Below are 20,675 nucleotides of genomic sequence, written 5' to 3'. Positions count from 1 at the left end.
GGTTGTATTTTCCCCTATTTGCTCTTATTAAATACAATTTTGGGTTCCTTCCACACAACAAACACTCCTTGCCAGACTGGTTAGTGCTCCTCACATGAGGTGAGATGTTAACGGTCCGATCCCTTGTTTGGTGTGTTTTTTGCGCGGCGGGAGACAAAGGATCAGAGGCAACTTCATCCAAAACGTTGTTAAAGCATGCAAAACGACTTGAATTGTGAACGACATACTCATCCCTTTAAGGGCCCGTTCGTTTACCGGGCAACGGATGTCTGAAACAGTTCCGAATTGAATGACAGGTTTATTTATAGTAACAATGATCAGCTGGATTATTTCCGGCCCTCAATCCACCCTAAACGAACGAGGCCTAAACGAATTGAATTTTGAGTATGGAGGGAGTATTGTGAAGGAATGGAAGCAAGCTATACCAAGATACAAATGAGTTGCTGTGTGTGTGAGAGAGAGAAGAAGCGCGCGTACACACAGGAATGGAGTGAACCGTATTGAATGCGTGCATCTCATCTCATTGCACTCCAACGAGCCGCTCTGCATTGCATGTACGCACGCACGCCTACTGGCCTCATGATTGGAACTCAGAGACGTCCCTGGCACTGGCAGTGGCCGTTCTGGCAGCCGCTGCCGTCGCCGGACGGCCGGCCGGGCGGCACGCCATGAAGGGGAATCATGCGTCCGTGCAGCCATTTATCGGTGAAACGAAGCAGCTCTGGTCGGGTTAGTGTTGGAGAGGCCGCCGACGGGAGGACGTACGAGTCCTTGACAACAGCAGAGAAAGGAACAGTTCCCTCAGGCAACGCAGTTCTCGACACCTGGCCTGGCAGGCAACTTTGTTTAGTTCAGGAACTGCTTGCAAAATCAGCGAGGCTGAAAATCACGCGAAGAAAAATCACCGACGCTGAAACATTTCACCCAAGGAAGTGCACAAACACAGCACCGGGAAAACCAAAAACGATAAAACTGCAGTTTTTCACCCTCATCTCGCGCCAGGACCAGCAGGGGAGGGTGGTGGAAACCTGCTTTCTACCGCATCTCATTTCATCTTTTCACCAGCTTTTACCCGGATCTCGCCGGAAACCAGCCAAATAAATCCAGTGCTGGTGATGGCCAGCTGCATGCAGTGAAGACGCGCTCGGCCCACCGTATCATGGTCCAGCCCGCCGCCTGCTGCTTGCTTCCAACAGCTGACCTGAACCTCGATCTGCTGTGTCTGTTACTACTCAGCATCATGCAGCAAGCAACGGCACCAGCCACCACCAGGCTTTTGCAAACCCAAACAAACAGGCAAAGCCACGGCAAACAGAAAGAGCCATTCAACATACAGGGAGAAGACACAGATCTGACAGAGGATTTAAGCTGTTTAGGAATGGTTCACTTTTTTCATTCGACGCGACTTCGACTTCGACTCAGAGTTGCAGGAGAAAAGCTAACTGCACAAGGCAAGAAGCATGTACCAAGAACTAGAACAGACTGGGAGAATACTGACATTATTGTTTAACTCTATTAAACGACTACCGAAAGGATATGGTTCTGAAAACCCTGAGCAGGTCTGGAGGTGTCTCAAACTGTAAAAAGACGAAGCTGGTTCTGAGTTCTGACGAAAATCAAACCCTGACTGAGACTGGAAACACCAGTTCTTTTAAACTTTCCCTTAGCTACATTGTTATTTTTCTTTTTGGCGGTTGGTTGAGCGGCTTGTTGTCCTTGATCACGGCATCACGCCATGGAACCCAGCGGATTGCAGGAGCACGGACTTGATCTCTTCTGGCAGAAGCCCAGGGCCTTCGTTGCATAGCTGCAGTGAGGAAAACAATAAGGGTCCTTGTCAGTTGGCAACAAATAACAAATTCCAAATTTCATGCCGTTAGAACATGACAGCTTGTGCATGATCTTCACGGTCCTTTTGGATAGCTATGTAAGTGTCAGATTCTGACAGTGAGAATGAGAAGAAAAATATGTGCAATTGTATTGTACATTACCTCAGCCTTGAAGATGTCTAAGGAAAATCCATTGAAGCAACTGATAACAGCTTGCTGGACATCGAGTCCGAGGCCTTCGATCGCCCTCATAGCAGAAAGCAGAAGACCAGGCCTGCGAGCGCAGAGCATGTGGATGTTGACCGCCCGGCCTTCCCTCATCCTAACCTCAACCTGTTGCAGCAGTAGAAATGGCACAAGTCAGCTAAATGCTTCAACCAGTATGACAACAGTGGCACAAACTGATGCATAAATCATTCATATTACAGCTGAAGCTATATTCTGTTTAGCCGAAGATCGTGTTACGACAAGTTCTGTCAAACCATTTCATATGAAGGAAAGCTACATATAAAGTGTGTGTTCAGAGAGAACATATACTGACCCTTGGTTGCTGAGAAGTAGGGCTAGGCAATGCACTTGGGCACAGCTCTTCCTTCACACGAGATGGTAGAGTGGGCAGCGTCGGAGTCAGAGGGTGGAAGCTTGTGGGTGTTGGAGGCAGTGAGGCTGTGGAAGGGGATGACTCCAGCTCATTCTGAAGATCATTGATCTTCTGCAGCAGCTCCTTCAGGTACTCGATTGCGTCGCCGAGAATGGAGGCCCTGTCCATCTACCAGTTGCAAACAGAAACAATCAGTTCATTGGCCAGTCAAAAGGAGAAAGTAACACTAGTGATATATATGAATATAATGAAGGATGTACCAACAAGACTAAAGGTGAAGTACTCAGCACAAAACAGATAACTGAAACTAGTCGTGCAGAAAGCACTATTACACCATAACTGATGCCTTTCTGTTCTATGGTGGAAAAAAGAAAGAAAGAAATTCTCCCTTTGATCTGAACCAAATTGTAACAGCAGAGATATAGGGAAGATCGTTTATTGTATTTGTGCAAGCTGTTGCATGATAGACTCGAAACAGAGAAAGAGGCCCTGGAATCAGGCAAAGGACACTGTGATGGATAGTGATCTGTATGCAGGACAGCTTATGAACAGAGATCATGGACAGATTGAAATCTAAATTTTGCTATGCTAGTCATGAAAACACGTGACAAAGAGGTTCCCTTAACCGCAACAATAACTGCAAGAAATAGAACATGGGCTACTTTTCTAAGAGAAAAGAAAGAAATGCACATAATCAAAGTCACAACTTATAGGCTGGGACCATAACCGAAGCACTACCCATAGCATCATCAAAACCTAAACAGAAACTGAAATGGTAGATGCTAATCCATATATCTTTTTGAACTAAAGGATGTGCAACTTATAGAACCTAGAAAGCTAGGCTATCCCTAGATGAACATAGAAAAGTCTTAAATGGCTAAATCCTGCATACACATCTGCCATCTTGGTAAAATTTGCACCTGAGATGTGCGTACCAACAGTTCATGACAAAAAATTCATCACAACATGGACAACAGCTTGACAAAATCAATAGCATAAACATACCAAAATGATATGAACACACGTTACAATGCCAGAGCCTCGATGCTAACCATGTGAGAATTCTTCTTATAAAAAAAAAATCACCTTGCATCTACAATTCTAAGGGAACAACTACACCTTATATGAGCGACATCTCTACAAACAATTTACTGCACCATGGAGTACACTAGCTTCACATATCAATTCCATGAAACATCTACCAATATAAGCAAACATAGTAATGCTAGATGCTAATTGCTACCAAAACGCGGAGAATTCAGCTAAATTACGACCTACAATTCACAGTAACCGATTAACAAATAGATGCAAGGGTACAATTCTCACCTTGCTGATCTTGGGCACGACAGACCGGAGCATGTAGAGCCTGTCATTAAGCTTCTTCCGGCGACGGCGCTCCGCCATGAGGTTCTTGGCCGGCAACCCCTTCCTCTTACCCTTCCCGTCACCGGTTCCGCCGCCTGTCACCGTGCTGTTGGCGTTGGAATCCTTACCGTCCTTCTTTTCACTGTCCTCGACGCCCCTGGCGTCCTCCGAGTCGTAGTTGAGCCCGGACGCGTCGATGCTCCCGCCGTCATCGTCGTCGGCGTCGTCCAGCACCGTGTCACCGCCACCGGCCGACGAAGCTCCCGCAGCCGCGGTGATGGCCTCCGCCTTGCGCTTCTTGTCGTCATCCTCCTCGCCGGCGTTGCGGCGGAGCGCGCGCTTCTGGAACAGCGTCGGCTGCGCGCCCACGGGCGGGAAGATCTCCAGCGGGCGGAGCACAGCAGCCTTCCCGCGCCCAGAGAACGGCGCCGTCAGGGGCACCGAGGCAGGAGGGGGCGCCGCGGAGGAGGAGCCGGCGCCGTTGTTGAACATGTCGAACCCGCCGAGGCCACCAAAGTCCGGCATTTGCGCCGGCGCTGCGCCGAAGCCGCCGAACGAGCCGAGGAAGCCGGCGTCCCCTGCCGATATCAGAGAAAAGGACGCGGAATTCGACGCATTCCCGGCGCCGGCGAACGGGACCAGGTCCCCACCGGCCCCGCCGCCGAGGCCGAGGTCAAACCCGTGGACGTCGAACGTCGAGGCGCCGCCAACGTTGAAGAGCGAGAACATCTGCGACCCGGCGCCGGGCGCCGGAGCCGGCGGCGCTAGGAGCAGGTGCCCCTGCGCGCCGGCGGCGGCGGCCGCAGCCACGGGGTCGAAGCACCAGTCGTCATCGAGCAACGCCGGCGAGCTGAAAACACCACCGCCTCCCATGGCAGCGGCGGAGGCCAGGGCCAGGAGGTTCTGCTCCTCGTGCCCCTGCGCCGGCACCGTCACCAACCCCATGGGCGTCGGCGGAGGCGCGTGCTGCTGCTGCTCGTCGTCGACGTCCTCCGGTACCCAGAGCAGGTTGCCGAACGGCGGGAGCATGACGGCGCCGCGTGAGGGCGAAGCGTCGTCCTCGCTTTCTTGGGGTGGCAGAGCTGCAGAGGACAGCGGGCGGACCAGCGGAGTCGTCTGAGTTCTCTCTGGCAGAGCAGTGCGCCAGTGCCTGTATATGCATCGAGCCGAAGTACTGTGTTCTGGACCGTGAAAAGACGATACTTACGCTAGACCGTGGAGAGTGGACAAGCATGAAAAGACGAGACTACCCTTCAGCCTGAAATGCCTCTTTTGCTTCTACCACGACACGTTTGTTTCGTGGCCTCTCTTGCAAGCAATCCGGACCTTACGCTCAAGATCGGACGCTTGAGAAGATACTTGCACTACACAAGCTTGCCTCGAGGGCAAGCAAACATGCCGCTCCTCTAGACAAAGTTGTTCGGCTCTAGGATAGAAATTAATAATGCCAGCTTGTATAGGCATCATACTGATAGACAAACATTAAGTTGTAACAAAATAGTATAGCGACAGACAACGTAAACTAATATTAGTAAAAATATATAGCATTCCAAAAAATAGCTTAGCTGTGTATCTATATCTTTAGATGTAAAGTATAGGTTACTTGTTTAAAAAAAGCATGGAGACAAATAAGCGATATTTCTAAAATACACTGAGATATCTTGCTGGCCTATGTATTGTAAGTTGTTGATGGAGGATAATACATCATGTTGATCACCTAATGTCGTAGGATTTGTCGTCCGATTAGAAATCAACGTATCACGCGGGACAAGAATTTATACTGGTTCAGGTATGGGGTATTCTACATCCACTGTAGAACAACTTCCTTATACGCGAGTGGGGTGCCGATAATACGTGGTGGAATGGTACGAACCAGACTTCCAACCAAGGGGACCTTACACCCCCTTGTATAGTCCGAGGGTAGGGCTTACATCGAAGAACCTTGATTGGATCCGATTTGTTTCATAGTTTATTACAATGAGGAATATGGTTTGGATCTAGTTAGATCGTTACAGATTCATTGGCTTTTAAGCATATCTAGTCAATGTCTTGTCTACCGAGTCGTTGAGATACCCCATCCGGTTTAGGAATCCCGAGTGGCCTATTCGGCCCACCCCGTCTTGGTTGGGCGTTTTCTCTTGCGGTGAGGGTATCATTGGCCCGTACTATCCATAGTAGCCCACAGGGTCTTCATGAGGAACTGGTCGCCTACACGGTCCTCTGATCTCGCTTGTTGTCTCATGTGCTGTGGGTCTTCGATCTTTTGAGTATTGCTCATTGTCATGACCCAAAAACCATCCAAACAAAACTTTACTAAATACCCTTGTTAAGGTTAAGTTGAGCTTCCGTCCTAACCCTCAAGCTTCAACCCGAGGTGCAACCTAGACAAAGCCTCCTACATCCCTATGTTTGGACAAGATTTGATCCTTGGTTCGACCTCATGATGCATCTTTATCGACCATCCCCTATTCCTAAATGGTTGTCCTTAGTCGTTTGACCCTAACCTTCTCAAGAATGATACTTGATTTTTGAACCTAGGAACCCTAAGTGGAACCTTGCCCGACCCAAGATCCTCAAGAATTCCCACCAATTCGAGCCACAAGGGAGCAGAGCCTTACCAGAAGATGTCACCAACCTGTGAGCAAGGTAGAAGCAAGTGATGTATGCACCTAAGTCAAAGGGGGGTAAAAACAATCATCAAGGTCGCCTTTTTGCTAAAGAAGGAGAAACCCATCGGAATGACTTGAGTCAAGAGTCGCCCAAACATCAGAGGACCCATCATAGATCATGGATATGTCCTAAAAAGCCTCTCCAAGTCAACCAAGTCAAGAAGCTCAGCAATATGTACATTTAGGGTTTAGTAGATGGTCTATCTGTAGTATACCCACGCATTGTTCACTAGCCAACCAACTAACAAGTTAATCAGTCAGCCTATCAGTGTTTACATGGCCCTAATGGACTATCTTTCACATCACACTAACTGTTCATCACATCACAATGGACTGTTCGTCGGGACACTAGTGGCACTGCAACATGCAAATGTTGTGTTGTCACCCTTTCCATCCCTTGACCCCCACTTATCAACTCATGGAGAGGCTACAAAACCACTAGATCAGCCCCTTCTCCACTCATCTCATTACCACTCTTATCTCTCCCTCTCTCTATACTAAGAACAAGATTAAAAGAAGAAAGAACATGAGCAAGGTGAGTGAGATAGATTGAGGGTTGGAGGAATGCTCACGAAGACATGGTGAAGAAGATAAATCTCAAGAAATCAACACAAGCTAGAACAAACCCTAGTGTGAGCTCATGATCTCTCTCTCAATCTCTCTCATGGTTCATCTCAAATCTCTAATCCTTCTATGTTTTCATGAAGGAAGTCCCTCTCCCCAAGTGATCATCTTCATCCTCTTCTTCCTTGGTGTCCTCTCCCTCATGGATGTGGGGAATCCATGAAAGGTGAGCTCGAGCATGAATGCTCTAGATCTAAAGTCCCCATGGGTAAGCTCTTCATCCCTCTCTTATCTCCATGTAGTTCAATCTTTGTGTTGAAGATTGCCTTCAAAAAATCTTTGTGTTGAAGATAAACACCATGCATGTCACTTTCACAAACCCTAGCTTCCCTTAGTGCATAATGCACCTAAGTTTGGCACAAGTCACCCTTACACAACCATAAGCAGTGCCCCTAGTTCACCGCAAGTACAACTCACACTTTGTTGTTGCAACACAAGAGAAACCACACCACATAGCCTTTATTGACCATCAACAAACTATCTGTGATGTCCCCAGAGACTATCCGTCGAATGACCGAACCATCCAAGATGCAATAAAACAACCTACCAGACTTTTACACTCAACCACATAAAACTTTAGCCTAGCTAGATGGAATATCAGTCAACACTTCCAGAGACACCTAAAGCTAAAACCCTCGACCTTGCACAGCTAAACCGTTCTTCGCTCTTAGATAGACTATCCGTTAACCAGATGGACTGTCTATCCCACACTGATGGACTGTCTGCTCGCCCTTTCCAAAGGCACTGCAATCTATCATTGCCTTGATTGACCATACATCACCTCTTCATGGATTGTCAGTGGAAACATAGCTGACACATATATACTTAGTTGTCCACTACTTAAGATCATGAATTAAGCACCTTTTACACAAGTACACCTAGTTCTCGTTCAATCTACCTTAATTTCTAACCTAACAACATCTACCTAACCTCTCTCACATGTACTCTTTACATCTCAAATCTCTTTAAGATCATCTACTTGTTCATAAACCATCTTCAATCATATCTAAAAGTGCATCTAGGCCTCTAAATGTGTTTTGGTGTATTGATGATAGTGCAATTAGGGGTCTAATGATATTTGTGAGATGTAGATAGATTATAATTGATTGTGGTTAAATGACAACACAAGGAGACTCCCCATTTCAAAGGATGCGGCTTGTCGACAAATGAAGGCTTACTTTCATTTTTGTTTTTTGAATTTGAGTATAGGAAAAGTTTACTATCAAGGGGAATACAAATTGGTATGGTAAAGGGGAACCAAATGCTCATCATCTATCCAAATGACTAGCAAAGCCCCAAGCCAAAGCTAGAAGAGCCTAATTCCTATTATGTTCTAAATTTCATGGATGTTTCGTGCCATGGAAGTTCGATGTTTGACTGTGGAACTTCCACACTTAAACTATTAACCGTCTAAAAAGGGGGAGAGTACAAATGCTCTCTACCCTTCTTCTCCAACTGCTATCTCTGCCATTACTCCTCCACTAGGATGTAGACAAGCCCTCTCTCCCCAACTGAAGGCTCCCTAACCTCTCTCTTGTGTTCTTGGTGAAATTCCTTGCGAGATTGGGATTAGAAGTGAGTTAGAGAGCTTTCAAGCAAGAGATCTAGATCTAGAGCACTTGTTTCTCCCTCTAGCTATTGTTTTGTGTTTATTACTCTTGGAGATTCTCCTATATGGCTAGAGGTTTCCTAGGAGTTCCCAACTATTGTGGTTGAGCACCAGAAGTTTGTATTGCCCCAATGAAGCTAGTGGAAACCCTCGAGAGATTGATCTTTGTGCTTCACTTGATAAGAGGATAGGGTTGGAAGAGATCCAAATCCTTATGGCTTCCTCAACAATGAGGACATAGACAAGCCTTAGTGGCTCCGCTGAACATTAGGTTAAATCTTGTGTCTTGTCCCTTGTTGTTATTGATTTGATGTTCTCTATCTTATTTGAATCCATTTCTTGGATTTACACCCGATCAACTCGTACAGTCTCTTGTAGTTATAGGGTTGTTGTTGTGCTAAGGGAAACAAATACTACAAGAAGGCTTGATATTTAACTTGATCTAAGTTTGAACTCTGTTCAATTGAGCAATTGGAGTTTTCAGCTAGGACACACAAAACTTCCGTGGATTTGTCCAAAACTTCCATGCCACAGAAGTTCCACAGGAATCTGTGGAACCTCCGCATTCTGCTAATCTAGCACCGTCTCGAACCCCATGGGCATCGGCTGTGATGCATGCTGCTGTTGGTCATTGCATGAGGCGCCCTCGCTTTCTTTGGTTGGTAGAGCTATAGAGGACAGCGGGCAGACAAGTGGAGTCATCTAAGTTCTCTCTAGTAGAGTAGTGGATCGATGCATGTATATGTATGGAGCTAAAGTACTATGTATTGGCACCATGGAGACTGGACAAGCATGAAATGATAAGACTGCCCTTCAACTTGAAATCTAGGGGTACATGGGCCTCTTTGCTTCTTTCGCGCATATGATTCGTAGCCTCCCAAGCAAAGATCTAGGCCACAACGCTCAAAATAAGATGCTTGGAGCAATGCTTGCGCTAGGCAAGCTTGGCCAGGAGACAAGCAAATAGGCCACTACTCTAGGTAAAGTTGTGAGGCACTTGGGTGGGAATTAGTATGCCAACTTGTGTAGATGTCATACTGATAAACAACCATTAAGTTCTGACAAATAGTGCAGCGATAGAAAATATGAACTAATTTTAGTAAAATATATAATATTCCAAAAAATTGCTCGGCTATGTATCTATATATTTAGATGTGAAGTATCGGTTACTTGTCTAACAGAAGCATGAAGACAAATAAGTGATATTGCTAAAATTTATCAAAATATCTTGCTAGCCTGTGTATTGTAGGTTGTTGATGGAAGAAAATACATCATGTTGATCAGCTAATGTTGTAGGATTTTTCGTCCAACTAGTGATCACCGTAGAACACGTAGCGAATTAGAAGGTTAGCACACGGGATAAGGATTTATACCAAGTTAGGTATAAAGTATCCTATGCTCACTATAGAACGACTTTCTTATGTGTCGTGCGCTTGGTGAGCTTGCTAATAATGCGTTGGGTAATGGCTTTGAACCAGATTGCTGATCAGGGAACTCTACACCTCCTTATATGATTTGGGGGTACAGTTTACATTGAGGAACCCTAATCAGATCTAGTTTGCTTTCTAGTTTGTTACAAGGAATAGGATTCAGATCCAGTCAGATATTTACGGATTGATTTGGCTTCTAAGTATATCTAGTCAATGTCTTGCCTGCGAAGTCAAGCCCTCTGGGTTGGGCCACCCGAGTGGCCTATTTGGGCCACCCCATCCTGGTTGGGTGTGCTTTCTCTTACTATTGGCACCTAATCTCAAATCATTGTCATATGCAAATTCGAAGATGATGTAGGTTGCCCGGTCGAAGAAAGTACATCTGTTCATGTTCACCTGGTCTCAAGTTGATGCTATGCACAAATACATAGATAAGGTACAAACCAGACATTATCGAGAAAGACAATTTGTCAGGTTGCCAAAACGTGCCGCCTTCCAAAATTCCATGTGAAAGGTCTTAATGGCTAGAGGGGGGGGGGGGTGAATAGCCTATTTAAAAATTCTACAACAACACTTAAGCTAAATAGTTAGACAATTAAACGACGAAGCGAGTGTTGCGCTAGCCTACTAAAAATGCGAGCCTTCTATCCACAATTCTAGTTGCTATCATCTCTAATTCACATAAGAGGCTAAGTCACTACTCTCTAAGTTAGTGAGCTCTCAAAGACTAACTAAAGAGCCTCACTAACCATTAGACAAGACACAAGCTAGCTCTCAAAACTATTTACACTAAAGAGCTTAGATACACTAGGAATGTAAATGCAAGAGAGGTAGTGAAGTTATACCACCATGGCAAGAGATGATCAATCAATAACAATGAATACCAGTGAAATCCTCGGGGACAAGATGACACAATGATTTTTCACCGAGGTTCACTTGCTTGCCGGTAAGCTAGTCCCCGTTGTGGCGATTCACTCACTTGGAGGTTCACGCGCTAATAAGCATCACACGACTAACCTACAATTGGGTGCCGCACAACCAACACAAGATGAGGATCCACAAGCCACGAGCAATCCACTAGAGTACCTTTTGGCTTTCTACCGGGAAAAAGTCAAGAACCCCTCATAATCACCACGATCGGAGCCAGAGACAAGCACCACCCTCCACTTGACGATCGTCGCTGCTCCAAGCCATCTAGGAGTCAGCAAACTCCAAGAGTAACAAGCGAATCCCGCCGTGAAACACAATCACCAACTGCCTCTAGATGCAATCACTCAAAGCAATGCACTTGGATGCTCTCAGATCTCACTAGATGATGATCCAATCAAGCAAGGTGAGTTAGAGAGTATTGGCTATGCTCACAAGGATGTATACTCAATACAAATGGCCAAGAGAGTGAGCAAGAGCCGACCATGGGGCTTAAATAGGAGCCCCCCCTCAAAAAAGAGCTGTTGGGCTCAATAGACAGCCCAACTCGCGCTGACCGGACGCGTCGATCAGAACAACCTAACGCTCACCCCCTGTGTCTAGTCATGGGATCGCTGCCACGCGTCCCCTGCTTTGATTCACCACCGCGTGATTCCAACAGTCAAGTCCAGCTGTGCTTACGTTAATGAACGACAGGACACACAACAACGAGGAACTGACGTGCCCGTGCTGCGTCCGATCGCCCACACGCTCATGCCTTCAAGCCAACAACTGGACTCGCTGCACCGCTGACCTGACTCACCACTACGCCGTGTCAGGTCACTTCCAGAGACGATCTAGAGCCAGTTTTCGATGACCGGACGCGTCAGGTCACGCATGACCAGACGCGTCGGTGAGTCCGGTCTCACTGCATTGCCCAACTGCATGCGTCAGCGTACGTCGGCTGTGACCGAACACATGACCGTCGTGTCCGATCACTTCCAAGTGCCAACGTCCGATCACAAGGCCCAGCGTGCCCAACACCGCGCGCCACTGACCGGACGCAGGCCTCCGAGTCCGGTCACTGCTCGGTCACCTCGGACAGCTCCTCCACTTCTTAAACTTCACCATCCTTGCAGAAATGTGCTAACCACCAAGTGTATCACCTTATGCACGTGTGTTAGCATATTTTCACAAACATTTTCGAGGGTGTTAGAACTCACTAGAATCTAAATGCATAAGCAATGAGTTAGAACATCTAGTGGCACTTTGATAACCACATTTCGATACGAGTTTCACTCCTCTTAATAGTACGGCTATCTATCCTAAATACACTCACACCCACTTGATGTCTTGAGTGCCAAAACAAAAAGCTCCTATCAAATATACCTTTGCCTTGAGTCTTTTTGTTTTTCTCTTTCTTCTTTTTCAAGCCCGTGCACTTGATCATCACATGGCCATCGCCACCATCATGATGTTCACCATTTGCTCCACCACTTGGAATGTGCTATCATATCTCATGATCACTTAGAGCAATGGTTAGCACTTAAGGTTTCATCAATTCATCAAAATCAAACTAGAGCTTTCACCATGCCAGCTAATGCTAACGTTCTACGGATTATTAGCCAACATTAAGGTTCTGATAGAAGATGTGCTGGCAGGAATCATGAATAATAGCATGGATATATAATCTTCGTCAAATTGCTTGATTGTGTATGTTATACATTTGGAGTAAAGTTTCCGTTACTAGTGAATAAAACTACGATGAAACAGTGAGATATTGCCAAATTGTGTAGCCTTCTAAAATTGCTTTGTCGCCTATGTAAGGCTTACAGGCGAAGTGTTGTGCTCGCCAGCAGGAAGTGACAGCAAAAGACGTGAAATAATGAGGATATACGATAACCTTTTTTTTTTTAAAAAATGTTGTGATTCGCCACAAAAAATGTGGTATAAAGGTGTTTCCTTGATCAACCTTCAAATGCTATTAGAAACTTACTCAAGTGCTGAAAAACATTCATCCGCGGTACAACATCTTAAGTTTTTGAAAGTAAAGGAAAAAGATAGATCAAGGAACTCCAAGTTGCAAATGACATTTAATTTTAAATAAAAATTTAAAAATATATTTAATAATTTATGAAAAAGACGAAGTCAAAGTAGCCTTGTCTGTTGCAGTAATTTTAATTGGCAGAGGAGTGGCTAACTATGTATAGTATGTATACTGATAAATTGCACATACATTATTGTGTTTTATTGAGGCTATTCTTATAACAGATTCTCAACCTATTTCTTAGCTGTTACTATGTAATTTGCATGAACTAGAACATTGTATGTGCATGGATAAATGAGACAAGAAAATAAATCTTGTCAGCCAGGCTGCATGCATTGCTTGTTCACTGCTACTAATTAAATAACTTGGAACCAAGTATTGACATTATTTTTTCTCATCGGTGTATGTATATATCTTCAAGGAGAAGTATCAGTTATTACCTACTAATAATACTATGAAGAAAAATGTGAGATATTGCCAAAATGCACATCCTTAGGCCTTGTTTAGATGCCATCCAAATTCCAAGTTTTTTCACTCTCTCTCCATCACATCAATTTTTAGCTGCTTGCATGGAGTATTAAATGTAGGTAAAAAAAAAACTAATTACACAGTTTAGTTGGAAATCACGAGATGAATCTTTTGAGCCTAGTTGATCCACGATTAGACAATATTTGTTAAATAAGACGAAAGTTGTACTATTCATCGGGTTCACTTTTTTTTGCAAAGTGAACGAGGCCTTAATTAAAAAAATTGCCAGCCTGTATACAGTTAGGAGATGAAGTACTAGCCAGTCGCGCGCGCGCGACAGACAGATATGAAGTACTAGACTCTAGGCAGCAGGAGTGGTAGTAGAAAGGCGCGAAATAACAGGATATGTCATGTTTTTTTTTTCTAATTAAGTTGTTGATGAATACGAGGAGAGCCTTCACATTGTGAAACTGAAATGTTCAAAACCAATAATGATGTATCATCTTAATTGTTTCAAACCAGGATACACCAAAGAATAATTAATTCCCAAAGAAATTCTAAGTTTTAAGATAACTTATAAAGTTTTAAGATAAATTATGAACTATACGTAGTTTCAAAAAAGCCGAGTGAATCTAAACTCTCATTCGAGTGACCAAGCCAAGTAAATTCATGCACTTGGCCTACAAGCCAAGTGACATTTGCCAGGACAGTTTTGCTAGAATCAGCCCGATCTATTTATGTCTATATTTATATCTCTTATATTCTTAAACTCCACTGCAACTCTATCTCGACATGCAAGACATCCACATCAGCAGTCCACTAGCATATACAATTATGACGTATACTTATCTATTCATAAGCAATCCATGTCATCATGCCACATCACCCACTAAAATTTACTCATGATTCCCGCAACAACGCACGATGTATGCTTCTAGTTATCCCAAAACGACTGTGCTAGTCAAGTGAATCTAATCTCTTACTCGATCGATCAAGCCGAGTAAATTCATGCACTCGGCCGACGAGCCGAGTGATATTTGCTAGACCGGTTACCAAATTTGGGTGATGTCGACCGATTTAGTGTCTGACTAGTAATCAACATATCGCACATAGCAGATCAGAGGGGTGGCATATAAGGCACGGGTTTATAGTAGTTCAGGCATAGTCTAGTTAAACAGGAGGTTTTTTGCTCTGCATTATGCGCTAGGAGCGGAGGTGCGCTAATGATGGTGGAGAATAGATGTACGTTGCTGATTGGCTACACCCTACGCCTCCTTATATAGTCTGGAGGTAGGGTTTACAAAGGAACCTCTGATCGTCTTAGGTTGGTATTTTAGTTTGTTATAGTCGGATCTACACACTAGGGAACCCAGATACGCTGGCATTCCCTAGGTTGATCTATGCCTTGTCCATCAAATAGACGGAGTATCCCCGCCTAGTTGGGCCTCCTGAATAGTCGGACTAGCCACCCCAACTGGTGGGTCAATTTCCCTCGTGATAAGGATATCCGGGGCCAATATTGTTGACAAGTGCAAACAAATTTTGTAGGATATGAACCCATCTTTGTTTCAAAAGGCTCCGTAGGTAATTTCCCTATAGGATTCCAGTCCACTAGGATTCCTCCATTTTTTCCTTTGTTCGAAGAGGGTCTAAATGTTTATTCCTTCATGTTGTTTTCCTTTTTCTCAATTAACTACTTGCAAAAAAGCTAGTCATCCATATGGAATAAGTGGAGATGATCACAAGCAGCAGAATTAGTATCGTTCCTTTGTCGAAGATGTCACCATGCACATTTGTTTCGATGATTCATAGTAAAATCAACCTTGCAATGGAGCTGAAATGAACTTGTTGTGTGGTATATGGGTGGTGTTCCATGGGTTCACCACTAAAAACCGGAATGCAAGTGGTGGATTAACCCGCGAAGGCGCGAACCTGTATATAGACTTAATCAAATAAAACTAAACATATATACGGGTTCACTGGCTAACTCACTTGCATCCCTAACCATGGTACCTTCAAAGTGAATGAGCTCGTAAAACCTTGTTATACTGCAAGCTTTGATGCATAGTAACTCTAATTGAATACGGGCACAGCTAGCGCCCGGATGTCCGGATACAGATGTCCATCCGGACGCAACTCGCGCGACGCACCGCTACTTCGTTTCGTGCACGGTTAAAGAGCAGTCCATGTAGGTATATCAAATCCTTCATAGAATTGAATCCGCATGCAAATTGTTCTGCAGGGTGCGGACCCAGCTGATTTGCATGCAAGGAAGCCATACGAGACAGGTAGAGTGACGGAGGCGCAATATTAATGGGATGAGAGAGAAAACGAGATGAATTAACTCAGCGCTAATTACCTCTACATGAATAGCCATCGCACACATATGCAACATCTAAATCTATTTTTTCAACATCCACTACTACAAAAAAAAAAACTTAATAGAGGCCTTGTTTAGATTGCAAGTTTTTTCACTCTCTCTCCATCACATCAAATCTTTAGACACATGCATGGAGTATTAAATATAGATAAAAAAATAACTAATTACACAGTTTGATTATAAATTATGAGACGAATCTTTTGAGCTTAGTTAGGCCATGATTGGACAATAATTGTCAAATACAAACGAAAGTGCTACAGTGCCAAATACGGATTCCTAACCTCAATCTAAACAAGGCCAGAGACGAGCAAAAACGATTAATGGACGCGGGCAACCCAATCGCCTCCGATCAAAGGCCTCGGTAAATCACGAACTCCCGAGGCGGTTGGTATGCCCGCCTCAGTTAATCAATAAAAAACAAAAAAAAATTCAGCAAGCCGTCGTGAGGCCCGTTGAGCCCATCGACGAGCCCGCCAAGCCCATCAGCGCGTGCGCTGTCATCACCCGCTGGATTCGCGCGTGCGCCGCCGCCACACCAGTGCCTGAGCCGGATTCACCTCACAAGTGCCTGATCTGCCGCCACAGAGCCGGATCCGTCGTGCCCGTGCTCGATCCGGCGCCGAAGGGAGGAGGAGAGGGCGTTGCCGGCGTCAAAGGCAAGAGAGAGAGCGCCGCCACCGCCGAAGCCTCGCCCTGATCCGGATCCATCGTGCCGCCCATGAGCCGCCCGGATCTGAGCATCTGAGAGGAGAGGGAGCCGGATCAGGGTTGTGCCCACGAGGCCGTGCCGCCACGCCATGCATGCGAGGCCGCGTCGCATCCGCGAGGCCACCGAGCTCGCGCCACCAGCAAGATCCACGTTGCCGCCGCCGCTGTGGGGGAGAGAGAGGGGCGTGGTTGTAGGAGGCGGCGCTGGGGGGAGGGAGGGCGCGGACGCGCGCTGTCGCTAGGAAGAGTGAGGGATGCGGGGGAACGAGAGGGGCGCGGACGCGCGCAGTCGCGAGGGAGGGAGGGGCGCCGGGAGACAAGGCGCTGAGGGAGAAGTGCGGCTGAGCGAGGAATAAGTGAGGGAGAGGTGAAACCCTAACCGGCTATATATAAGCCCGATACAGGAGGATTGGATCCGGGCCCTACTGGGCTTGGAGCTAGGCCAGGATTTTCACAAGTGGGCCTTATAGTGTCCCCGTCTGTAAAAATCAATTTATGGAGGCGAGCACCTTAGGACGGTCGTATCTGTTAATACATTTTTGGAGGCGGATATTTTCTGTCCGCCTCCGTAAATAAAAACAACCGCCTCCGTTAATCGCTAGGCATTAACCGATGCGGTTGGATTTTGTGACTGCCTCGGTTAATATTTGGACAGTGCCTCGCAAAATCGTTTCTGTTGTAGTATGAAATAGATGAAACATTTGAAACATACACTTATAACTTACATGTATAGTCATTGCACACATATGCAACATTTAGATCTTCTTTTGCAACATGTAGATGAAACACTTGCAACATAAGTCTAAAAACATTTGGAACATACACTTGAAACATCCCAATCTACTTTTGCAACATCAATATAAAACACTTGCAACATATCACTGAAACACTTGAAACACTAGAAACATACGTTCCAACAACATGCACTTTCATCGTAAAATCTCCTTGCTGTTTCGGCGAATGGAGGCTCATCGGCGCATGGAGGTCATCGGTGTAGACCTTGCCGGCGGCGCGGAGCTCGGCAACAACGTGTAGCTGGGCAGTGGCGCACAAAGGGCGGGGTGGGGAGGGCACGGTCGGCGGTGACGACGCAGAGGACGGGGGTGGGCGTGACAGCGGCGGCGCAGGGGGTGGGAGTGGGCGCGGTGGCAGCGACGACGATGTAGACAGCGGGTTGGGATGGCAGCGATGGCGCAAAGGGTGGGGTGGGGCGGGGGGGCAGCGACGACGCAGAGTGTTAATGGAGGTAAAGGCGACATCACTCAAAGGAGCGGAGCGCGCGCATCTCGAGATAGGGCGTCCGTCAGTCCGGACGCAAGCGTCTAAGCATTGCCGTTCTTTTTATGCATGCAAGTGCAAATATCCTGTTTGATACACACTCTAGTAAAAATACGTTACGACAATCAGTAGGTAATCTATTTTAGTCTAGTGGGAGCACGACAAGAGCTAAATGTATGATATGAATCACGACACAAGAGTTAATTAAAAAGTAAAACATAGCTTATACGATGTATAATAATTCAAATGGTAGAAAGGGGGTGAACAAAACTGCAGGAACAAAACAGCTAGCTGCGCGCGCGTCGGATGGAACCGACGCCCGCCTTTGAGCATTATCGATTGAATATCACAATCCACCAAAATCAGTAGCTTGCCAAAACATAAATATCCTGAATAATTGGCTCCAACAGTGACAGACAACACTTCGGATATGTCTCTCCTGACGGTGGGGAAGCAAATTATATTTCCACAAGAGTGATATATCGTCGTTTGGACCGCATTTTCATAAGTTGGATCATATATGCTCGGGCTCACCATATTCGACCTTGAGCAAGACGCCTTATATATATTTCAGGACAGACGACCATGACCATACCAAGTTCAGAAGTCCAGTGTCCATGACCATTCTTTTGCTCTGCATCTCATCTTCATCACTTCCATATTTTTTGCTGCTATATATACTAGCTGTACGCCAGGCCCTGCCTGAGACAGAGAGAGTAGCTAGGGCAGACATGGGTACCACTGTGCCTTTTCCTGTCTGTGGCCTTCTGCTATGTTGAGCATGGCAGTTAAGCCCTCTGTTTTTTGAGCTACTTGACCGATGACCGCAGGTAGTTGAAGCTGTACTACTATACTATCAAAGTCTGTTGGGTTTCGGGCTTTTTTTTCACCCCAAAACCAGTGGTTCATGAAAGAATGCAACTGTGGGATCCGTATCAGTCAAAGTAGCTTAAGTTTGATCGGGTTTATAATAAATAATATTAGCATTTATGTCTCCAAACAAAATTTATTATAAAAATATATTCTATAACTAATCTAACGGTACCTATTTTATTTCATGAATGATAGTAGTTTTTTTATATAAATTTAATCAAAATTCAAATTATTTGACTCCTCGAAAAACGAGAATTGCATTCTTTCCTGGACCGAGTGAGTAAGTATACGTATGTGCCCTCTACCTTCGTTATTGTTTCACTGAGTCACGCTTCAATGCAGTTGGACAATATATTTTCTAATCTAATGCCAACTTAAATACAATTTTCCTTATAACCTAACACAACTATACTGAACTGAGAACTACCTCTTTACCATTGTTGTGTAATTTGTAAGGAAAAAAAAGTGCAGCAACAAGTAAAGCCCATATATATATATATATATATATATATATATATATATATATATATATATATATTAGTGATTCTAGTCATGCCATATTTATTGCTAGCTACCACTATGGCTATTAAATTTTGGCAAGGGATTCTACTGTTACAATGGTATGTGTGAATGTACCAAGTGGTCCATGGGCGACAACGTAGTGACATCATAAAAGGTCAGGGAGCATGTTCATGTGACACCAGTAACCGATCCATGAGCTTCAGAGATAGAGGTAGAGGGAAGGAGGGGATAAGAATATGACACGTGTTCTTCTCTCCTACTCGTAGGTATACAAATAGATTTAGGGGATGTTGGGATCCAGTGACTAAAATTTAGGAGGTGTCACATAAGGATGTCGCATGGGGTGTTTGGATACTAATAAAAAAATAAATTATAGAATCCGTCAATAATCCACGAGACGAATTTATTAAGCCTAACTAATTCATCATCAGCATATGTTTACTGTAGCACCACATTGTCAAATCATAGACTAATTAGGCTTAAAAGATTCATCTCGTAAATTAGTCGCAAACTGTGCAATTAGTTTCGTAATTAGTCTATATTTAATACTCCATGCATGTGTCCAAACATCCGATGGGACAACGACTAAAGTTTAGGAGGAGAAACCAAACACCCCCTTATTTTATGAATTCTACAAATTTTATTATTCGACTGACAGAGAAAAAATGAAAAGAAAAATCTATAATACGCCAAGGCGGACGCTCAGTCTTGAGTAGATAGATACATGCATGCAGTGTGTGATGTGGGGTTCATGCAAATCTAATAACTTCCATGTCCCTAGCTATATATATCTACATGTTCTAGTCCGTACAACCGAGGTGACTGGATTTAACAAACCAACCACATATATAGAGGTAATTGGTTCATGCAAAATTACTGGGGAGAACTTCAGTTCTATTGCATGGCATGCTGAAATGAACAAGTGAATAGAAACTTGGATGAGTAAATGTAGTTCAAATTATTGTCAGAAGAAAACTTTGGCCAAGTGCTCACATTTTTGGCTAATTATTCTATTAGTAGAGATGGTCATGGTGTCTTCGTTAATCTCAAAACCTGCCAGATCAATCTCTTGAAGGTATTAATATAGGAGTACGCTGCGCATGCTAGATTGCATTGATAGATGTGTATGCATGTGAGAGTCTATGTCTTTAATCTGTTTACAAAAAAAATAAAAAATAAAATAAAAAATCTGAAGCACTTTGTAAAAAAGGATGATTCCAACCTTAATATGATATTGGCATATTTTTTTTAGACAACAGATATATAAAATCCAGCCTCTATATCCATATGGGATATATATATATATATATATATATATATATATATATATATATATATATATATATATATATATATATATATATAT

The 20,675-nt window shown here is 44.6% G+C and overlaps 1 protein-coding gene across 1 annotated transcript; it reads right to left on the bottom strand.

The window, feature by feature from the left end:
- Positions 1–923: 923 nt before the first annotated feature.
- LOC136485120 (transcription factor SCREAM2-like) lies at positions 924–4,938 on the bottom strand. The gene is made up of 4 exons (XM_066482066.1): positions 3,757–4,938; positions 2,371–2,598; positions 1,992–2,162; positions 924–1,807 (listed from the first exon to the last, which is right to left on the bottom strand). Exons 1-4 carry the CDS (start codon positions 4,822–4,824, stop codon positions 1,721–1,723), a joined length of 1,554 nt encoding a protein of 517 aa, XP_066338163.1. The 5' UTR covers positions 4,825–4,938; the 3' UTR covers positions 924–1,720.
- Positions 4,939–20,675: the final 15,737 nt, after the last annotated feature.

The sequence above is a fragment of the Miscanthus floridulus genome, chromosome 10 (assembly GCF_019320115.1).
Source record: "Miscanthus floridulus cultivar M001 chromosome 10, ASM1932011v1, whole genome shotgun sequence".
In the NCBI taxonomy this organism is placed as follows: domain Eukaryota; kingdom Viridiplantae; phylum Streptophyta; class Magnoliopsida; order Poales; family Poaceae; genus Miscanthus; species Miscanthus floridulus.
Note: the sequence above shows the minus strand (reverse complement) of the source record. Positions and strands in the feature narration are given on the sequence as shown.